This window comes from Penicillium cinerascens (assembly GCF_028974065.1).
Source record: "Penicillium cinerascens strain IBT 15544 chromosome Unknown contig_16_segment0_segment0, whole genome shotgun sequence".
NCBI lineage: Eukaryota > Fungi > Ascomycota > Eurotiomycetes > Eurotiales > Aspergillaceae > Penicillium > Penicillium cinerascens.
Window position 1 is genome coordinate 968,427 of NW_026695286.1, and position 19,328 is coordinate 987,754.

General features: G+C 53.3%; 8 protein-coding genes across 8 annotated transcripts; 4 read left to right on the forward strand and 4 right to left on the reverse strand.

Moving 5' to 3' along the window:
- Positions 1-513: 513 nt before the first annotated feature.
- N7498_000361 (uncharacterized protein) lies at positions 514-2,501 on the reverse strand (the record flags this gene model as incomplete). The annotated part of the gene is made up of 6 exons (XM_058447424.1): positions 514-1,016; positions 1,081-1,297; positions 1,360-1,659; positions 1,706-1,712; positions 1,786-2,260; positions 2,384-2,501. 6 exons carry the CDS (start codon positions 2,499-2,501, stop codon positions 514-516), a joined length of 1,620 nt encoding a protein of 539 aa, XP_058312835.1.
- A 1-nt stretch (position 2,502) lies between these two features.
- Positions 2,503-2,768, forward strand: N7498_000362 (uncharacterized protein; the record flags this gene model as incomplete). The annotated part of the gene is made up of 2 exons (XM_058447425.1): positions 2,503-2,535; positions 2,571-2,768. The coding sequence occupies 2 exons, from the start codon at positions 2,503-2,505 to the stop codon at positions 2,766-2,768; spliced, it is 231 nt and encodes a 76-aa protein (XP_058312836.1).
- Positions 2,769-3,745: 977 nt separating this feature from the next.
- On the reverse strand, positions 3,746-5,221 carry N7498_000363 (phosphatase PAP2 family protein; the record flags this gene model as incomplete). The annotated part of the gene is made up of 3 exons (XM_058447426.1): positions 3,746-4,170; positions 4,226-4,760; positions 4,841-5,221. 3 exons carry the CDS (start codon positions 5,219-5,221, stop codon positions 3,746-3,748), a joined length of 1,341 nt encoding a protein of 446 aa, XP_058312837.1.
- A 1,441-nt stretch (positions 5,222-6,662) lies between these two features.
- Positions 6,663-7,917, forward strand: N7498_000364 (phosphosulfolactate synthase; the record flags this gene model as incomplete). Its single annotated transcript, XM_058447427.1, has 6 exons — positions 6,663-6,914; positions 6,971-7,008; positions 7,065-7,102; positions 7,159-7,238; positions 7,290-7,372; positions 7,422-7,917. The coding sequence occupies 6 exons, from the start codon at positions 6,663-6,665 to the stop codon at positions 7,915-7,917; spliced, it is 987 nt and encodes a 328-aa protein (XP_058312838.1).
- Positions 7,918-8,427: 510 nt separating this feature from the next.
- N7498_000365 (putative C6 transcription factor) lies at positions 8,428-10,491 on the forward strand (the record flags this gene model as incomplete). Its single annotated transcript, XM_058447428.1, has 1 exon — positions 8,428-10,491. The coding sequence occupies one exon, from the start codon at positions 8,428-8,430 to the stop codon at positions 10,489-10,491; it is 2,064 nt and encodes a 687-aa protein (XP_058312839.1).
- Positions 10,492-11,428: 937 nt separating this feature from the next.
- N7498_000366 (cytoskeletal protein-binding protein SLA1) lies at positions 11,429-14,995 on the reverse strand (the record flags this gene model as incomplete). The annotated part of the gene is made up of 3 exons (XM_058447429.1): positions 11,429-11,454; positions 11,520-14,643; positions 14,798-14,995. 3 exons carry the CDS (start codon positions 14,993-14,995, stop codon positions 11,429-11,431), a joined length of 3,348 nt encoding a protein of 1,115 aa, XP_058312840.1.
- A 694-nt stretch (positions 14,996-15,689) lies between these two features.
- Positions 15,690-17,300, reverse strand: N7498_000367 (PRKCSH domain-containing protein; the record flags this gene model as incomplete). The annotated part of the gene is made up of 2 exons (XM_058447430.1): positions 15,690-17,114; positions 17,184-17,300. The coding sequence occupies 2 exons, from the start codon at positions 17,298-17,300 to the stop codon at positions 15,690-15,692; spliced, it is 1,542 nt and encodes a 513-aa protein (XP_058312841.1).
- Positions 17,301-18,401: 1,101 nt separating this feature from the next.
- Positions 18,402-19,310, forward strand: N7498_000368 (pirin family protein; the record flags this gene model as incomplete). The annotated part of the gene is made up of 1 exon (XM_058447431.1): positions 18,402-19,310. One exon carries the CDS (start codon positions 18,402-18,404, stop codon positions 19,308-19,310), a length of 909 nt encoding a protein of 302 aa, XP_058312842.1.
- Between the last annotated feature and the right edge of the window lie 18 nt (positions 19,311-19,328).

Genomic DNA, 19,328 nt, shown 5'->3' on the forward strand with positions numbered 1-19,328 from the left:
GAATTCCATCGGTAGTATATGTGACGGTAACACTACCGCCTTCGATAGCAATCGGCTCCCGGAGCACAGATTCAATGATGACTCAAATCCTGGTTACAAAGGGCGCCAAAAACGGCGTCCGATTTACTGTCACCTAGTGTTGGGGGTGGAACATGTTCAATTTCTTCAATTCGGTACTCGAAACATAACAAGGCAACGCGACTTTTCTCGAGTAGCTCTCCCGAGAAAACGAGAAGCAACCCTTGTACCGTGGAACGACTTCCATGTACAGAACCGGGAAAGGAAAAGTAGAAAACAAATTAACACTAAGCGCATTTTTCATTGACCTGGATCAAACACTTTGATAGATAGATCCAGCCCCAATTGCGAATACAAGGTGAAAGACGAGTGGATTATCACGGAACATCAGATCAGGTGGAAAAAAGACAGAAATAACGGCCACAAAGCAGAGCACCCAAACCTGTTCATAAGAGAGAAAACAATAAAATAGAAACAGCAGATGCCGGACGGCGCTTATGCGCTAGTCTCCACAGCCTTCTCCTCGGCGGGCTTGTCACCCTGGGTGGCCTCGTGTTTCTCGGTCTCTTCTGGTTTGTCTGCATCGGCGTCAGGCATGGGGGTATCGTCATTGCCGGCCTTGCTCTCCGGCTCTTTCTCCTCCTCCGTCTCTAGCTTGGGAGTATCCGCGCCCTCATCCTCTTTGGAGCTTCCGTTGGCAGTGGGCTTGAAATCCTTGTCTCCCGCGGGGGTATCGGAATCCAGGACAGCCTTCCAGCTCGACAGAATGTTCATGGCACGGTGGCGGAAGTTGAATTCCTCATCACGAGGAATCGAGTTGAGCTTCACGATCATCTTTAGGACCTTGTTGATCTTGGTCGAGCGAATAATCGAAACTTCCAGATCGGCGTGCTTCTCCAGCTTGTCGAAATAAGTGCCCATCGTGGCCATCTCGTCCTCCTTGGGTGGTTGATCACGGGAAATGAACCCCTTCTGGAGCTTGTGACGAAGGAAGAGAACTGCTGAGAAATTAGCCCTGGGTGTTCACGGTGGAGTAGTTGTAAGAAAGTCTGTTACACATACCCTCTTTTTCTTTCTTCTTCTTCAACTCCTCCGGGTCAATCTGCTTCTCTGGCTCCTTGGCCTCAGCAATATCCTCCTCGTCCTTGGCAGCAGCCTTGCCCTTCTTGGCCGGGGCCTTCTTGGTCTTGCTAGCAGGGGTCTTCTTGCTGCTCTCCTCGGCGGGGGCCTTTGGGGTGGTCAACTTCAGCTTGGTCGAGGTCTTGGGAGTTTTGGCGGGCTATAGATGCAAATGAGTTAGTCATTGTGTGTCCGTCACCGAACCAATTTCAAGAAACGTACTTTCTCCGCCTCAGCCTCAGTCTCGTTTTTCCGCTTCTTCGAGCTCTTGGGCTTCTTCTCATCCGCATCTTCCATATCCACATCGGTGTCGGCGCCCTTGCTCTTGCGCTTGGTCTTCTTCGCCTTCTCAGCTTTGGCCGCAGCCTTTGCATTCTCTTCAGCCTCCGCTTCATCGATCTCCTGCTGCAGGGCAGCCTGGTGGTCTGCCAACAGGCTCTTGAAGTATTGCAGGTCATGGCCTTCTGCGGCAATTTTGTAGGCGGCGATTAGGCCCTTAGCCTTGTTCTTCTCGGAGACATCCTTGCAGTCAGCAGGGTCGAGGGGGGGTCAATTGGGTGTTGGGAACCCAGGCACTGTCAAAGAGAGTCAGTATCAATCGATAATGGGAAAGCCGCTTCCGAGGAGAATCCAGGAGAGTCCACCCACAATTCGTTGGTCCCAAAGAACATCACAGGGAAAGTCCGCTCGTGTGCCCTCTTGCCATCGTCGGCGTAATCGGCGCGATAGGTTCCATCCTTTTGCATCGCGGTTACAGGGCGATTGTCGAGCAGCGTATTGGGCAGGATCTCCTCGTCGCAGATGATGGAGGGCCAAGGCGCATAGCTGCGGAGGCGCGCCAAGTAATACTCGCCTGGCTTCGCATTCAGCTGGGTGGTACGAATCTGAGACTTCTTGCGGCTCAGTTGCTTAGACTTCTCGCCGACACCGCTGGAGCGGCGACGGTCCTTCGCGGACTTCTTGGCGGGCGCAGATCCGTTCGTCTCCGGGGCAGCAGCCTCAGCGTCGGCAGGGGCAGCGGCGCTCTCGCCGTCATTCTTGGACTCCGTCACATCGCCAGATGCAGCTGATTCCTTGTTCTCAGCTTCGGCCTCCTTCTTGTCATCGGTTGCGTGAGCGGGTTCTGCAGATGAGCGAGTGGGTCAGCGCACGTTGGTCGCACAGAGGCACCATCACCCTGAACGAGGAGCTGCTTCAAACCGAAGCTCTATAGCTGATTTGGGTATGCAGATTGAATCTTTCTTACCAGTTGTCTTCTGATCAGAGGTAGCGACAGTCTCGGACGCCTCGTCCGGCCTGTCGGCCGAGGTGTTCTCAGGCTTCTCAGCTTCGGCAGGCGCAGTGACGGGATTGTCGTCAGCCATAATGGCAGATTTCAAGAGGGGATCGAGGGTTCACGTAAGGGAATAGTGGGAAGGTGAAAAGGTGGAAAGGTTGTAGGGGAGGTGGAGATTGTGGAGAAGGCAGAGTCGCGCAGCTCCGAGCGCGGGAAGGACGCGTTGGGGTCTGAGAACGGCAAAAACCGCCATGACGCCACAACCTTCTGCACCTCGGTGGACCACCACTCTATGACTTCAACCGTGGATTCCAAGGCCGGTCAAGTTGTGGGTGTCTTCGAGGGAGGAGCATAACGCGAGATGATGATGACCGCGATAGAATTCTCAGTCTGGAGGGTTCTTTTTTCGATTACTGGGCTTTTTGATCTCCGATAAGAGTCTGTCGGGCTGCTGATCGGACCCAACTTGGGGATTGATTCACACGATGACTTTGTGGTCCCTTGTCACGACAGGTCACGGCCAAGTGGAAGATCGAGACTTCTGGACGCGGCTCTGGACCTTTTCCTAACTTCCCTAGAAGGTGGTATATACCTAGGTGCTCGCTGGGTGCCCCAAAGCTTCTTTTAATGAAGCTTCACTGGGGACCATGTCAAGTATAGAGGGTAGTGTGCTGCAGCGGAGACTCGATTGAGGCTTACACGATATTCCCTTAAAAGGCCAGCCAAGGGAGCATTGTTGGTTCTTGGTTCCTTTTGTCTCTCGGTCTAGCTAGACTCGGGTTCCAAAGTCCAAAGGGGAGACTGACAGGGTGCTATGGCTATGGGAAGTTGGCAGAGCTTGTAGGCTCAATCCACGAAGTACAGATATATACGGATGGCATAAGAGGCACAGAAGGCAGAAAGGCGCTTTGAACAGCGATGAAGGCAGTCATTCAGAATAACAATTGGGAGAATACTCGCATGCTCGGTAAGCACAACGCCACCCTGAGCTCCGTCAACTCTTATCAACGTCACTTCTCTTTGGCCATTTGACTTCACTCGGTTTGTAGAATCCAATTCCCATTTCTCGTATATTAAAACTCACGGATGAACGATTATCTGGATTAAGGACTAACACAATATCTACAGAGGCATGTACGGATCTGCAAGGATACGCATCAGAGCCACGACACAGCGGGGTAAGGGATGCTAGGTAAAGATAGCGCCCGCGCAATATACACAACAATATGAACGAGTTCCGGCAACATCTAGGTGGCTTCAGAGGCCTCACTGCGTTCCAATCCAGCGACAACAAGGGTGCACGCTGCTCCATTTCAGAGGCATGGCGCGCCGTCAGGGCGTCAAAACAGCCTGGCCGGGTTCCACCCCTTCTGATTCCCAGCCATCAGACGTATTGACAATTCTGACCGATGATGACTCCGGTTTGTGGATCCGTACGATCCAGAGGAAGCAGTCCTCCATTGGCAGCAAGTTCAGAAGCACACCATTGAACCACCAGCCCAGGGCGCAGACCAAGGCCCCCGCAATCGCATCCAGTATAAAGTGGTTGGTCGTCGCCACGATGGCTACCAGAATCATGAACGGATAAAGAAAACCCAGTACAAGACAAAGAATCCGGTGCCAGGAGGGTAGGCGCAGCCCAATAGTGGGAACCAACCGAGTCCGGATCGTGCGGCGATGATGGCGGGGGAGGGGGATGGTCATGATGGTGAAGCCGATCATGAGCGAGTATCCGAAATGCAAGGACGGCATCGCAGCTGGTCAGAGTCAGACATGGAGCTTTCACTGGAACATGCGATGGGATGCACTTACCATACTGATTGCAAAAGCGGTTTTCAGTCCACACACTTCCCGCTCCGTTGACTCCATGAACAGTGTCAATAAACCCATAGCTGCGGGCCAGCTCTCCCTCCGGGCCTTCCACGTTCGGGTCACTGAGCAGTCGAGGTGGCATACACGGCCAGAGGGTGAATACGACAAACGCCAGGAGATTGCACACGGCGAGTGTCCGTCTCCGTGCTTGATATAACAACGGCCCTGCAGGTGATCCGCTCACTGAACCCCGAGGCTTCCCTGGCTGGGACTCATCGATGCGGTTCCGAGTGATGGTGTAATAATAAAGCCAAACGAGGAACGCGATTGTACCGGGAATATGGATGAACGAGTATATCCAGTTGATCCAAGTCATAGCCGGAGGATGCCGGAGGAAGAAATGCTGGATTCGGAGCTCCCAGAAGATGCCCAGTCTCTCCTCTACCCGAATCAATTGGAGAGCATGTCGTCGGGCAAAATCAACAGTATCTTCCTTGAGGGTCACAGCGGTGAATGCACGTCCAAGCTGATACGTCTGTATGGGAAAGTGGATGAGTGACCTTGAAACAACTGACAATACGTCGAAGAGAATGAGAATGAGCCAAATCGACTTACCCAATATACAAGAGCCCAGTACCAGCATTCCACCAAAAAGGGCAGCTTTCGAAGCAGACGACTGAGCAGACGACCTTGGAAAACCTCGGTGGCTGGGGTCGTCACGCAAAAGGACAAGCCAAAGATTCCAACGTGCCGTTTGTGCCAACTTTCTTCGAGAATCTCAGGTGAACGGCACCGAGGGCTCAGAAGGCCATCTTTGACTGTCGGGCTGGAATATCCAGACTCCAAAGAATCGGGAGAGGTTCCTCGCGCGTAAGGGGAAGACCCTTGACGAGGATGGCTGGGAGATACAACGGATGAAGTAATCCGGTTGATCCACGTGCCTCCAAAAAGCAGGACAATGACGACCAACGGCTCTAAAATTGCACCGGCACCCATGATAAAGAAGGGCCAGCAGTCATGGGGGAAACGGGAGGTAGGGGTGGCCGGGGATAATATACACACCGTAAGAATGGTGATGTGAGAGAACTAGGTACAGCGTCATGGCCAGCGGAGATTGAAATCTAGGGATGTAACTTGGACATGCGAGAGAGCAGTTGCGGGCCCGCCTTACAGGGCAGGGACGGACTTGCGGGACAGGGACGGATTTTCGGGGCTATCGGATGCCGAATGCCAAATTTTGAGCTCTTGATGAGACCCAGTAGATGGAACTAGGGAATCTACTAATTATGATCGGGGCTTCATGGTTGGCGCCAAGAGTCTAGGTGTCGCGTGCCCACCAATCGTTTTCGTACTTCGTAGTCGTACGCAGCGGAAACACCGAGCCCGGCATATTTGGATCATATTGGGCGAAATAATGAACTCGGATACCAGACAGGATTCGGATACTAAGGATCTGTGGGAATGTCACGGCGGAGACCAATACGATTCAGCCCTTTCTGATGAGCATACCGTAGATCGATGCTCGTGGAGGTCTAGCGCGGTCCGGTGCCAAGACTTGGATGTGGGCACAAGTCAGACTGTATACAGTAACTATTCATTATTTAGTTAATATTATGGATTAGTCAACTTTCAAAGAGGTCGTTACTCAGCGGAACAGGCCCTTCCAAGACCGATGGCTCCGATCGGGGCGCGTACAAAAACCGGAGTTCCTTGATACGGTTCTTCTGAGATCCCGATGGGACTCATTGTTTGTTCCGTTTCTCGCAGCCCTCTAAGATGGTTTATACCTCGGTCAAACTCTCCTGTGGGCCACTCTGCTCATGTTCGAGTGGGAGCTGTCCTCTACGCGGTCCTTTGTTTTACAGCCGGACTACAGTACAAATGTTCTGTAATCAAACCCACAAATTCGCCACTAGATTCTGCCGGTTCTGTCTTGCCCATCTAGCCACTAGGATCTCTCAAACCACTGTCTCGGTGGTCTAGGTAGGTACATATAGACGGTCGGATCGGAGCTGATCACCGGGTCCTAGCTTTTTATTATATCTGTAGTTCGGCTGTAGTCCCTGTCTGCCCACCTTGACAACTATTTTCGCACGGCGAATAGAAAGGTCCCCTGTCAAAGCCTTAGACGTCTCGAGGGTTTGGCCAGGTTATTATATGTTATCTGATGTCATCCCGTGCCATCCGGACTACATCCCAGGGTAGATTGGCAGATTTCGCCGCGGTGTGAAGTAAATTTGACGTCAAGCCTCACACCATCCCGACAGATGGGGTTCCGACCACGGGATATGCAACGTGGACACAGAATATAAAAGCTTCCAATGCTCTCTTTGATCGCCATTTAATGACAAACGATGAGTTCTGCTTTGAGAATTTAACAACTACTTCTTCGAATACATTGACTTGGTCGGCTCCACCATACTCTACCGTATTGACAATGATGCTCGGTATCACGCCTTTCGCTGCAACTATCCCCAAGCAGGTGGCAAGCCGCGCCTCGCTTCGAATGGCCAAAGCCGCGGCCTCTTCGCCGGTGAGGGGCTTGTCGACGTCGTCGCCGGCCCAATCGGCTCAAGGAGTGACCCTCTTACAAGATAAGGAAAATGGCTTTGGTTTCGCAAGATCAAACCCCAGGCCAGTTAAGCCCAGGAAGAAAGGAGTGACTGAGATCAGAGGTCCATATTATTCGGTACGAATGTCTACCGAATCATCCCATGTTGCTGGATCAAGCTTACGCCGGCCTAGGTTATGGGGAAACGCTACTTAGCAGATGTGCTCGAAACGTATGGTGCCCTCCATCTCGCAATTTAGCAAATAATGAACTGACTTGGTGCTATAGAATGGGTAATCATGTCGATGGATTGAAGTTTGCCGGCGGTAAGCCATATCAACCAGATGCCAAAGCAGATCCGCAGAACTAAGACAACGAATAGGTTCATTTTCTTTATTTGAAGAGAAGCCGCTGCGTGAGTTAACCGAGCTTGCTCATGAGTACGGTGTATATGTCTCCACGGTAAGTCACAAAGCAGCGAGTGTGGATTGCCCATTCTGACTATACTTCCAGGGCGGATGGGCTGAGCATCTTCTCACACACCCTGATCCCAACGCCGCTTTCGATCGCTACCTCACGAAGTGCAAGGATCTAGGGTATGTGTATCTGACTCAATAAACGCACTTTTGCTGACATGGCTCTAAGTTTCGATGTCATCGAATTGTCCTCCGGCTTCCTGTCATTCCCGGAAGATGATTGGCTCCGACTCGTCGACAAAGTGCACTCGTACAAGCTTAAACCCAAGCCTGAACTAGGCATCCAGTTTGGGGCAGGCGGAGACACCCCTACCTCTGGTCTGGAATCAATTGGCACTTCAGACCCAGGCAAGCTGGTGAACCTGGGCCAGAAGTTCCTCGACGCCGGCGTCGAGCGCCTGATGATCGAGTCCGAGGGTATCACCGAGAACGTCAATTCGTGGCGGACTGACGTCGTGTCCAAGATCATGAAAGAGCTCCCTTCGGAGAATGTTATGTTTGAGGCCGCTGACCCCCAGGTGTTCAATTGGTACATTAGAGAGTTTGGCATCGATGTCAACCTGTTTGTGGATCACAGCCAGATTGTACAGCTCACATGTCTGCGGACCGGCATCTGGGGCACTGCGGACACTTGGGGCAAGATCGTTTCCTTCCGCCCGGAGTAAATTTAAGATGTTTTCCTGTTGGCAATCAAATTGTTCACAAATTGGAGAAATTTAACATTATGCCTCCGGTGCGCAGGCGGCGCAGGCCTGCGTCATGGTGGGCGGGAATGCGCTTAGTCAGTCCGTAGAATCCGGGGAAAGCAAAGCAGTTCGCGCGCCTTTCCGTTCAACCATCGTACCACCATGGGATAAAATCCTCCGAATCCTCCTCTTTCACGCAAACAGACCCCCGAGAACAATCCCCGCGCCTCGATGAACCCCCTTGCGCACGAGATCGCCGAGTGACACAACTGACCGGAAGAGCCGCGCGGGTGCGTGATGCCTCGTGCAAGCACGGCGCCTGGGGCGCGGCTCCGGTGTCGCCGAGCTTGCGATAGCTGTAAGCGGCGGAAGCAAAAATGCAACGGGGAGCAACCATGCACGATCTGTGTCCAGAGACATAAGGAGTCCGAATGTCATTTCTCGGACCGCCCCGCCCGCCTACTCAAGCCCGATTCCAAAGACTCGACGATGCTGCTCAGTGAACGAATAATGCCTTCTCCACAGCGGGAGACGGCCATGGACCGCTTGTTAAATTCCCTCGAAGACCGTGGAATGCATTTGGAACAACAGGTCAGAGACGAAAAGGAAGGAGCCGCGCCTGTCCCAAAAGTGGCTCGACTTCTCCGAGATGGGCAAGGCAAATTCATGTATATTGGGGACTCTGCGAGTCTCTCGTTCTTGCAAAGCGTTCGTCGTGTGGTGTCTTCCGCTATCGGTCGATGCGAATTTACCGAAGACAATTCGCGACACTCCATGCTCGAGGCGTTTCAAAGTAACCCCAACAACCAGCCTGGACCCCTCATTCCGCCTCCCAGCAATGACGAAGCGCAGCAGCTGGCCCGGCAGTATGTCCTGGCGACGAGCCCTTTGCTGGACCTCTTCGATCTGGAAGAATTTCACCCGAGATTGGCCAATTGGGTCGGGAATCCAACCGGTGACGAAGACACCGTCAGCTCTATCTTCTACCTCGTTCTCGCCATTGGTGCTCAGGTCTCCGACATCAACCAGACACAGGCGGAACAGTATTTCAGCAGTGGTCGTCAATTGGCGTTTGCCGCATTCCAGGAAACTCCGAGTATCCACACTATCCAGTCCTACATTTTAGTGTCGATGTACATGCTCGGTGCATGCAGGCGAAACGGCGCTTTTATGAACCTGGGAATTGCTCTGCGAGCTGCTTACGCAGTCGGTATACATCGGAAGGATGCGAATGCGCTCTTCTGCGGCCGCGAACGGCGGGCGAGAGAGCGAGTGTGGAAGAGTCTCCGGATGATGGACTTATTCCTCAGCGCTTCTCTAGGCCGTCCTCCAGCAACATCAGACTACGACTATGACATCCGTGACGATGTTTCCGCGTCCGTGGATCAGCAGAGGGATCTGACCCCGGATCAACAGCTTTCAGCCGCCGTCACCTCGCTATGTAGGATTTTCGAGCGCATTCTCACCGACGTCTACATGAAACAAGTCATCTCAATCAACGTTGCCGAAGCCATCTCAAATCAGCACCGCGCTTGGGTGCGCACTCTACCCACGGTACTCAAAATGCAGACGGAACCATCCGATAACAAACCCATGGAAGACAGCCTTGCTGCAGCACATGTCTTTGGGTCTTATTATTGGTCCATCATTCTCCTGACGCGGCCATTCCTAGTTTACCGCGTGGCGCAATATGTCAAGAGCAAAGCTGATCCAAATGCTTCGTCTGATGCGAAAAGTGGCAGCTCTCGTATCTCCCTTTTTGCCGATGCATGTGTCTATTCTGCCCTCCGAGGCCTGGACGTAGTGGACGACCTAGGCCGCTTCGAATCTCTCCCTCGACGACTACCCTTTCTGATTAACTCGGTCTTCAATTCTGCCGTTGTTCTCGGTGCTGCGTTCTTTGCCGATTATGATAATCTGCTCCCCCTCGAAGAGGGCATGAACAAAGCTGAGCGGTTCCTCGGGTTATTCGTTCCGCACGACCCTCACGCATGCCGCTTCTTCCAGATCATCAAGTATCTTCGCGGTGCCGTGGTGGAATACATCCAGCGCCGCAACCGCCAATGGATGGAACGCCGAAGCAGACAGGTTGATCAACTTTTCGGCCAGGTTGGCGGCAGCAGCGAACCCGGATCTCTCCCCTCAGGTCCTGGTCGCGACATCATCCTGGCCAGTCCGCGGGGCCAACATCCTCACCAGTCTCCTGCTGTCCCATCTCCTACCTCCCCCGATACGCTCGGCGGCTCTTTTCTCTCCGCACAGCCACAGCCCGTCGCCGGATCCCAACAACCTGGTAGCGATGTTTGGGATGCACTCTGTGTCGGGCCAGATGAAACAGGATCTTTATCCTATGATGCCGCTATCTCCGCATTGACCACGTCTGGGATTCCTGTCGGCTGCTCCCCTGGCGGTACCATTCCCTCGGGGCAGCCACCGATCTCCGGTGGTCCCTCTCCTCTGTCCGATATGATGTTCCCGGAGAATGGCCTGCTGTATATGGCTGAAGATCTCCCGGTCTTCGGCATCTGGGACGATTCTGAACCTTCACTATGATCTCGGACTATTCCGTGGTGGGTCAGCTCCGGCTGTCTCAATTTCCTTCCCCTTTTAGACTTGTAGTTGATAGCAGGGTGTCCCGGCACAGACTTGATTGGCAATTTGGCGCCAGGGCTTTGGCCATTCCAGAGCGGGCGTTCTATGATTTATGATACTCCTATGACATCTATATACTCCGAACATACTCTATTTCTAATCATTGTCTTTCCATATACTTCAAAATTGAGTTGACTGACCTTATGCCTCCATACACACTTTGGTGACCTTCTACTTTCTACGGCGTCTGGATTCAAGATCTTTTCAAAATCAATTGCTAGTTCTAATTGGCAGCCTTCCTCCAATAAGAAGTACGCTATGCATCATAATGCAGCTTGCATAACAGCCTTCATGTACCATATCATTGTCCAGGGGCATCACATCTCAACCACATGGCAAAGACATCAGATATGCTGCCAACAGGTTACTTAGGAGATAGCAGAGCAGACGGGGGAAAGGAAAACGAAGCGTAGCCGTCCAAGTAACATAGGAAAATGATAAAAGAAACGATGGCATCCAAAGATAACATGTATGGCCAGTAACATGAAAATTATGACAAATCAACAGAATGCAGGGCGTAAGTAAGCAAATCAATCAAGGCGCGTGGGGGAGAAAAAATCGACAGTGGCTCGCTAAGTGGGGGGTAGTTTTGAAAGGAAGCCAGACTCATGGCATTTGTACGCGCTGCGTTAGGATGCGGTAAGCCATGATATGTACGCATTTCAATTCCAGGAGCTCGAGATTGAAAAGACAAAGTGAGATATGTAGAGCTTCCATCACTACGGATAGAATTCGCAGAGAATAACAAGAGGGTAGAAGGGATGCCAATTGCCAGAAAGACAGCATCATATATGCCAGTCGAGAGGATAATTAACGGTTACCCGAGAGGTCACTCCGGTTAGAAGCCGAAAGGGTTTGTAGGCGCTATTTGTGTTTTGCTAGTTAGCTTTCTCAATCGTCCACCATTTGGATATGTGGGAAGCACTTACTAGCTTGTGAAAGGTTGGCCCTCATTCCCGTTGGCTGTGGAGCAAGCGGCTTGGGCGCATCTGGCTTGACACCAAATCTTACGGACGGAGGAGGTCCAGTCTTCTGAGGCGACAGAGGCGTGGCTGTGGGTTGCTGTGGGATCGGTGGCATAGGAGGCGGTGATGCACTGTAGTTTGCGTTGCCAAAGCCGTTGATGCCAGTCGGCTGAGGCTGCAAAGCTGGAGGAAGCATGGAGTTGATACCGGTCTGCATCGGCTGCTGGGGCTGAGCGAACCCGCCAAACCCGGTTTGCTGCGGCGCCATGCCCTGGAATTGATTTGGTCCTGGCTGGCCATTGGCGAAGGGGGGTTGTTGCTGTTGCTGGATACCAAATTGCGACTGTGGAATGAAGCCAGTAGGCTGGGGCATCAACCCGTTCTGGGGCTGTGTCTGCCCCATGAATCCCGTGGCTTGCGGCTGCATTTGGTGCTGAAGGCGCTGCTGATTCAATTCGGTCAAACTGTAACCCTGGGGAGCAATTGGTGGCCCTGCCTGAGGGACTCCAGTCAATTGAGGCTGCAACGGAGGAGGACCAAAGGAGTTCTGCTGCTGTGAGAAGTTCTGCGGCGCTGACAGTGGGCGCTGCGGAGGAGGGGGAAGAAGCGAGTTCTGGTTCAAGTTTTGCGGCGGCTGAGGGCGCTGTCTGGCTTGTGACTGTTGGAAACCAGTCTGTTGAGGACTGAAGCCCTGAGGTTGCTGTTGTGCCACCTGGGCAAAGAAGCTAGGTGTAGCACCAGTCTGCTGGGGCTGCTGCACCGGCGGAGTCTGCACGGCAGTCTGCTGTGGTTGAAGAGCGGGAAGCGTAGAAACTGGCTGTGTGGCAGTAGGCTGCGCAGGGACGGGCTGCAGCGGAGCTTGGAGCAATGACAAGTCAGCCATTGCGCCAGTGACCTGCTTCTGGACAGGAGCTGGCGGCGATGCAGTGCCGGACGGAGTAGAATTGGCCGGCGCGGGAGTCGTAGTCTGCCTCGGTTGCTTCACCTCCCAAGCATCATCGTCAAATCCACGCGCGACAGGCTTCTCGGGTGCTGCTGGCGCTGCAGGACTAGTGGCTCGCTCTTCCTTTGCCTGAGACTCATCGGCCTGTTCAAATGCCTTCGGATCAACGACATCACCAGCCTGTACGGCGGGTGCTGGTCTACCCTTCCGAGTGTTGTTGCGAAGCGTGCCACCAGGCCCGGCAAAGAGCCCGCCTTGGCCTTCCTCGATGACTTCCTCTCCGCCAAAGCTCACATTCCGAAGTTTGGATTTGGCACCGGTGCGGCCAAGAGTGGAATCCAGGTGCCGCATGACACGTAGAATATCGCCCTCCTTCAAGCCCAGAGTGCGAAGGGTCTCGGGAGAAATATCAGGCAAGACGGACTCATCCATAGAATCCTTAAGAAAGTTCTGCGCATAACGCTCACACTGGTGGGGTCCGACGCCTGCCTTCAGGAAGAAATCGAACCAATCGTACTCAGGACGCTGCACAGAAGCACCCGCTGAGCCGCGTTTGGCGTCGGAAGAAGCACGAGCCCGAATACTCGAAAGGGGCTTGTCCTCGTCCAGGGAGACACCGGCAATCTTCTCCACGTACTCCAAATCTTCAACGGACATCTTGGACACAGGAACCGCGATCTTGATTCCGTTGGTCTTGTGGAGGTGAATCTTCCCATCCTGTAGGCCAATAAACTGTGCCTCGACCGTAAACGCCTTTGACCGGTCCGTCCATTTCCTCACCTTGCTCGGTTCAGGCTTGGACTTCGACTTGCTCTCGCGCTTCGAGTGACGTTCTGAGGAATCCATGGAGTCCGTCCTCGGCTTTCCAAGGGCTGCCTTGGCTAGTCTGGCCTCCTCCAAGCGGTTCTTTTCCACTGTCGATAGACCAGAGTCCACTCCAGTAGGCAGAGTGCTCACAAACCCAGTCACTTCAACGTAACTGCTGGGGACCACGCCTTCTTTGCCATTCTTCATTCGCCGCACCATCCACCATTCTTCCGACTTGGTATCATCGATAACGACGACTTCATCGCCCACGGCCACCGTCACTTCATCATCGCCCTGGGCCATGAAGTCATACAAAATCTGGCCCTTCTTCTGGCTACCACCGCCCTCGCTTGCCGCAAGGACCTCTCGTAGCCCTTCAGCCCGGTAGGCTCCAGCGATTTCGCCAAGTGCGGCTACAATCTCCTGGGCAGTATCCTTGGCTCCGGCGTGAAAGTCCACGCTCTTGCTAGGCCGAACAAGGTCAACGAAGACATGTTTGCCTTCAATCGAGTAGTGACTGAGCTTTTCTGCGGTCCATTCTTGCTGGCGATCATCGCCCTCGGGAGAGATGAAGATGATTCCAGTCACCATGTTGATACCCAATGTTGTGGGCATCTTCTTTCGCTTGCCCATCACCTCAACCATTTCATTGATATTGTACATATGGTAGCCCGAGGGGGACCGAGGTGTCATCTCGCCAGCCCGGTTAAAGGGAGGAGATGCTTTGACATGGGTTCCATGACGACCTATCGCAGGAGCCGCTGCTGGCGCAGGGTCAGGTGAGCGGGATTGTAGAGGTGGAGTGGCCCAGTTCTCCAATTGGTCCGACGGCGGTCTACGCGGCAGAGCAGGCGCAGGGGCTTCTTCTTCGCCGTCATCATAGGAAGGTCGAGTAGGTAGCTGAGGAGGCGGAGGCTCATCTCTGGTGGGCTCCACATGTGCGCTAGCGGGTGCATGCTGCTTGTGAATAATATCCGCAATCGCGGCTGCGGCGGGGTTCTGCATCGTATCGATATGGGATGCCGAAGGTGGCGCGTCATGTTCTTCCGGGGCAGCCCGCGTCGATCGTTGCGGGAGAGATGGAGCTTCAGGCTCATATTCAGGCTCGGCGACTGGGGCAGGAGGGGGAGTTGCGGCCTGGGCAGTGGGCGCAATATCCTCGAGGATTTCGATGTAATTTGAAGGTGCAAATCCGCAGTCCCCGTCCGTCCCAACCAAGGTCCAGTCCGGATCCGACGTGTCATACACCACCAGTTCAGCGTCTTCCGAGAACGAAACCTCCTCGTCTGTTTGTCGAGTATAGTCGTAAAGAGCCTTGGCATTGTGGATCGGTTGCGCCTGTAGATTGGGTCGTAATCATCAGTCAACTGTTCGCATTCCGACGCGACAATGCACTCAATGCGCCAAAAATAGGTCCTGGTCGGCGCATTTCCGGTCATCGGAGACTCGAAGTGTGCGCCTTACAGCGCACGAGTACTTCGGGAGTGCTCACCTCTTCGACGTAGTTGTTCGGAACTAAACCTTCGGGCTCATCCTCGTCATCTGGCTCTGCCTTCTTTTTGGCCTTCCACCAATCATCTTCGGGATTTTTCTCTAGGATGTAGAGTAGATCGCCCTCGCGGATCTCCAGTTCACCTTCGCCCTGAGGCTGGTAATCATACACAGCCGAGTAGACGCCTAGGAAACCCATCGCTGAAGGAAGCCCAGGATGAATCGGGTCTCTGCCTCACGATAACCAGATCTCCTAGCGCTGCTGTTGGCAGCGTCTGTGGGCGGTGCCAATTGTCCACCGGAGAGGGTTGACCGGTAGTCGGGGATGCGGGTGATGACGCTGGCCGTTGCCGGTCAGCCTTCGCGGAGAGTGTTATGGCGGGCAAGGGGTATGTCAAGGAGGAAGAGAAGCCACGCGCAAAAAGAACCGAACCGAGCGCGGGCAGAAGAGAGCTGGGAGAGAAGTGAGGGTTGGGATCAGGGAGGTGGGAAGGTGGGCCGGACGATCGCTAGGAAGGTTTACGGTCACGTTCCTTACGTCGTTTCGTTGCGGGTTCCCCAACTTCGACTTTCACTTGCACGTTCCCCCTGTACACTGTTGTTCAACTTCCATCTTCCCCGACTCTCTATGTACTTAATCCAATTGCTCCGAGAGGACCGAAGCGTGTCCTTACCAATTGCCTGGTGCCCCCACTCGGCTGCCGGCAACTGGGGCAACTGACGTCTTTGGGCATGAAGCTAACCGGCCGTTCCTGGCAACTTTGATGCCACCTACATACATCTCCATCTACACATTGACGGATGGGAATTGGGATAGTATGCATGTCCGAAGATATATGCCTTTTTGAGATGAAAACGCCCCATGTTGATGTGTACTGTACAAGTTCCACCCTTCACAGCTCATCTTTGAAGGTTTCCTCACTGCCTTCCTGGTCCTCGGGCTTTAATCCTGAGGTTGTGGGCTGTGATTTCGAGTCATCAGCCTCGGGTTCTGGCACCGTGGATTCCGTAGTTGCGGTGTGTTTGGCTTGGGGCGCAGCCTCCTTTTCATTTTGCTGTTGCGACTGGGTGGCCTCCTCCTCGTCCTCGGGGACAACGACGCCCTGGAATTTAATCACTCCATCGCTTTCCACCACTTCCAAGCTCCAGTCCTTGCCCTTGGCCAAGTCCTCTAGTCTCTTCCCCATTTCTTCGACTCGTTCCGGGTCGAGGTCGTATTTCTTCAGAACCTGCTTGGATATGTGCTTCACCTTGCCGTTCTCGCGCTTTGCAACCACGTCCACGACTCGCTCCTCGCCTGCGGATGCCACTCGGCCCTTCTCGATCTGTTTACCTTCCATGCCCACCAGCTTTTGCCCACCCACTTCGATCCCACCGACGATATGAACCTCGGGTTGGGATGGGGCGGCGGCAGCGGCTGCATCCTCCAATTGGTGGGCCGTAAACCACTCTTTCACGGCTTCCCACTCGGGTACCTCCTCGGGCATCAGGATCTCGCGACATTCGATATCGTGAACTTCATCCTGCTGCGGTGGCATAAAGGCAACATCGTCACAGAGTCGAGGTGTGTAGATCACCATAAGGTAGGAACAGGTGGTCAATTCTTTGATCCATCCAATCCGGTCCGTGGACTGCGGATGGCAGTGGAACTGCACTTCGACTTTGCGGTCGCGTCCAGTCAAGTCACACTTGGTGCCACCACGTAAATGTTGCACAAGATACCGGGAGCCGCCTTTAGTGTGTAGTTCTGCCATATCGGTCCTGGATGTCCGCTTGTGCTCCTGGTTTTCCTTCCCTTCGTCACTTGCGCCGGCCGGGAATTGTCCCAGAATGAAGGAATGGGTGCTTGGATCCTCCATGGGTGGATAGCTTGGGATGCCACGGCCAGCGGCGAGCGCATGAAATTGCTTGATTTGCTTTCGGTAGCAGAACGAGTAGGACCACCAGCCGGAGAAGTAGTACATGCACTTGTCCTCCATCTCGCGTAAAAGTTCGAGACCGCGATCTGTCGCGCGAGCCAGCTCCTTCTGTTCGTCTACTTCATCCGCTTGACCGTTCGTCTTGTTGAAATCCTCTGCCACGCGTGGGATCCGGCAAAGGAGTCGCCGGTCATCCAGGATCATTTCCTCGTATGTATATTCTAGCCCGGTGACTTCTTCGCTATCCCGCGTAGCACCTTCAGCGGTGTCCTTCGGCGTGTAAACTTGAGGGTTGTTCTGCACGTGGATGGACGGGTTATCTTGGGAGCGGGCTTGTGCGCGAAGCAATTCTTGGGCTTGGGCATCGAGGATGTATTCGTCCGGGTAGGTAACTTGGTACTGTGCACAATCAATACGGTTAGAACGGGTGGTCACTCAACGGGCATTGCGCTGTGTCTCACGGCATACCTGTGGATAGGCCAGAAGGTCATCATGGATATTGAATGGCCGCTTTTCTGCCGATGCGGTGGCTGCAGCGCAGGCCAGCATCAGCCATGGCGCGACAGTCCACCTAGACTGTCCCATATCTCGGACGGTTTAGAGGTGATCGCAAGAGACGGATGACGTTCGGGTATGGGGTATAAGCTCTGCTGGCGACTCCCCGCCCGGATTCTCACACAGTTGAGCGACGGGAATCGCGTGGAATATAGAACAAGAGGGGTATCTCAAACGGAAAGGTATGCAAAGACAAAGAAGAACGGCGGACACAGACGCAATCCAGCGCGCGGAAGGAATTGGGCGGAGAGCGGGAGCTGCTCCGTGGCCTCATCTGTCTGATAGCGATCCGGAACTATAAGTCGGACGGCTCTCAACTGCGAACGCTTGAAAGGTAAAATTTCGAGATCTTTTAGTCCAGTCAATTACTTTCCCATCTATAATAACTTCTCCTGTTAGTTACACTTCACATTTGGGCTTATTATTGACTATCATGTGGTTGTCACAAACAGGACCTGTGTTGGTCTGTAAACATATATCGATATCAAAATGTACAGTATTCAACATAATTTATCCCAAGGATACAACTTCAAATCAATCAAATTTTGATCTCTAAATGTCTAATTAAACAAGAATATAGCCAAGCACCTGTAAAGACAGTATTCTGAGCTCATTCTCAACACTTTTCCATCTGGTCCATAGCTCACGTGCTTGATGATGATATAATACAGTATACCTGACACATCAGGCATCGAGAATGCTGACAGGAGTCTTGGTCAGACCGGAAATCTAAAATTTGTAACGTGATTGGCCGCTCGCTGAACAATTGCTGACTGATGTCTTGCAAAGCAGTCGTTGAGGATGACATTTATGAAGACTGAGTAACGCTGACTTTACAGTTTATCTTTTCTTCTAGCTTCACTCTGCTCGAATCTTCGATAACTCATAGGCGGGGTATAAATAGCTGCCAACACACCCATGAGACTGTTTCTGTCTTGTTTAATTTGCATCGTAGCAATCTTTCTGATCTATCGCCCCGCAATACCGGATACCGTCGTCTCTTTTATACAGCAGCGAGCTCCAGCAAATTTATCACGCTTATTGACGAAGACAACCAACAACACGGCTGCTTCTACAGCTCCTCAATCCGTCTCGGAATACCCAAACCCCGTCATTCTTCCCGTCAGCGAGATGTCCACTGCTCGTGCTATTCGTCAGGTCTTCCTTGCCGTTGAGCAGGCCGAGGGTGCAGGTGCACGCGTCCGCCGCTCAATCGGTACCGCCAAACTGCGCAATTTCAGCCCATTCCTGATGCTCGACCACTTCACCATTGGCAAGGGCGCTGGTTTCCCAGACCACCCTCATCGCGGCCAAGAGACCATCACCTACTTGCTCTCCGGCGGTGTAGACCACGAAGATTTTGCAGGCAACAAGGGCACCATTGGCCCCGGTGATTTGCAGTTCATGACCGCCGGTCGTGGTATCATGCACGCCGAGATGCCCCACGAGAATGAAGACGGCAGCCCCAACGTCGGTATGCAGCTGTGGGTGGATCTGCCCCAGAAGCTGAAGATGTGCGAGCCGCGCTACCGTGACCTTCGTGCTACCGAAATTCCCATCGCCAAGGTTGATGATGGTCGTGTCACCGTTAAGGTCATCTCCGGCCAGTCGCATGGTGTCGACTCCGTCCGTGACTTGGCCTACACCCCGGTTTGGATTTTTGATATCACTATTAAACCCGGTGGCCGTATATCGCAGGCCCTGCCGCAGGGTTGGAATGCTTTCGCTTATACCCTCTCGGGTGACACGATTTTTGGCTCAAATGACTCTTCTCGCGTTGTCAAGGAGTTCCACAATGTTGTCTTTGAGCAGGCCGGAGACCTGGTCGAGGCATCCGTTCCGGACACTGCAGACTCCGAGGCTCGTTTCATGATCGTTGCAGGTCAGCCTCTGGACCAGAAGGTCGTCCAGTACGGCCCATTCGTGCTGAACAGCCAAGAAGAGGTCTATCAAGCCATGCTCGACTACCAAACAGCGTCGAATGGGTTCGAGAGAACTCGTGGATGGGAAAGTGAGATTGGCAAGCGCATGGGCTACTAAACGATGGTTTTATGGAGG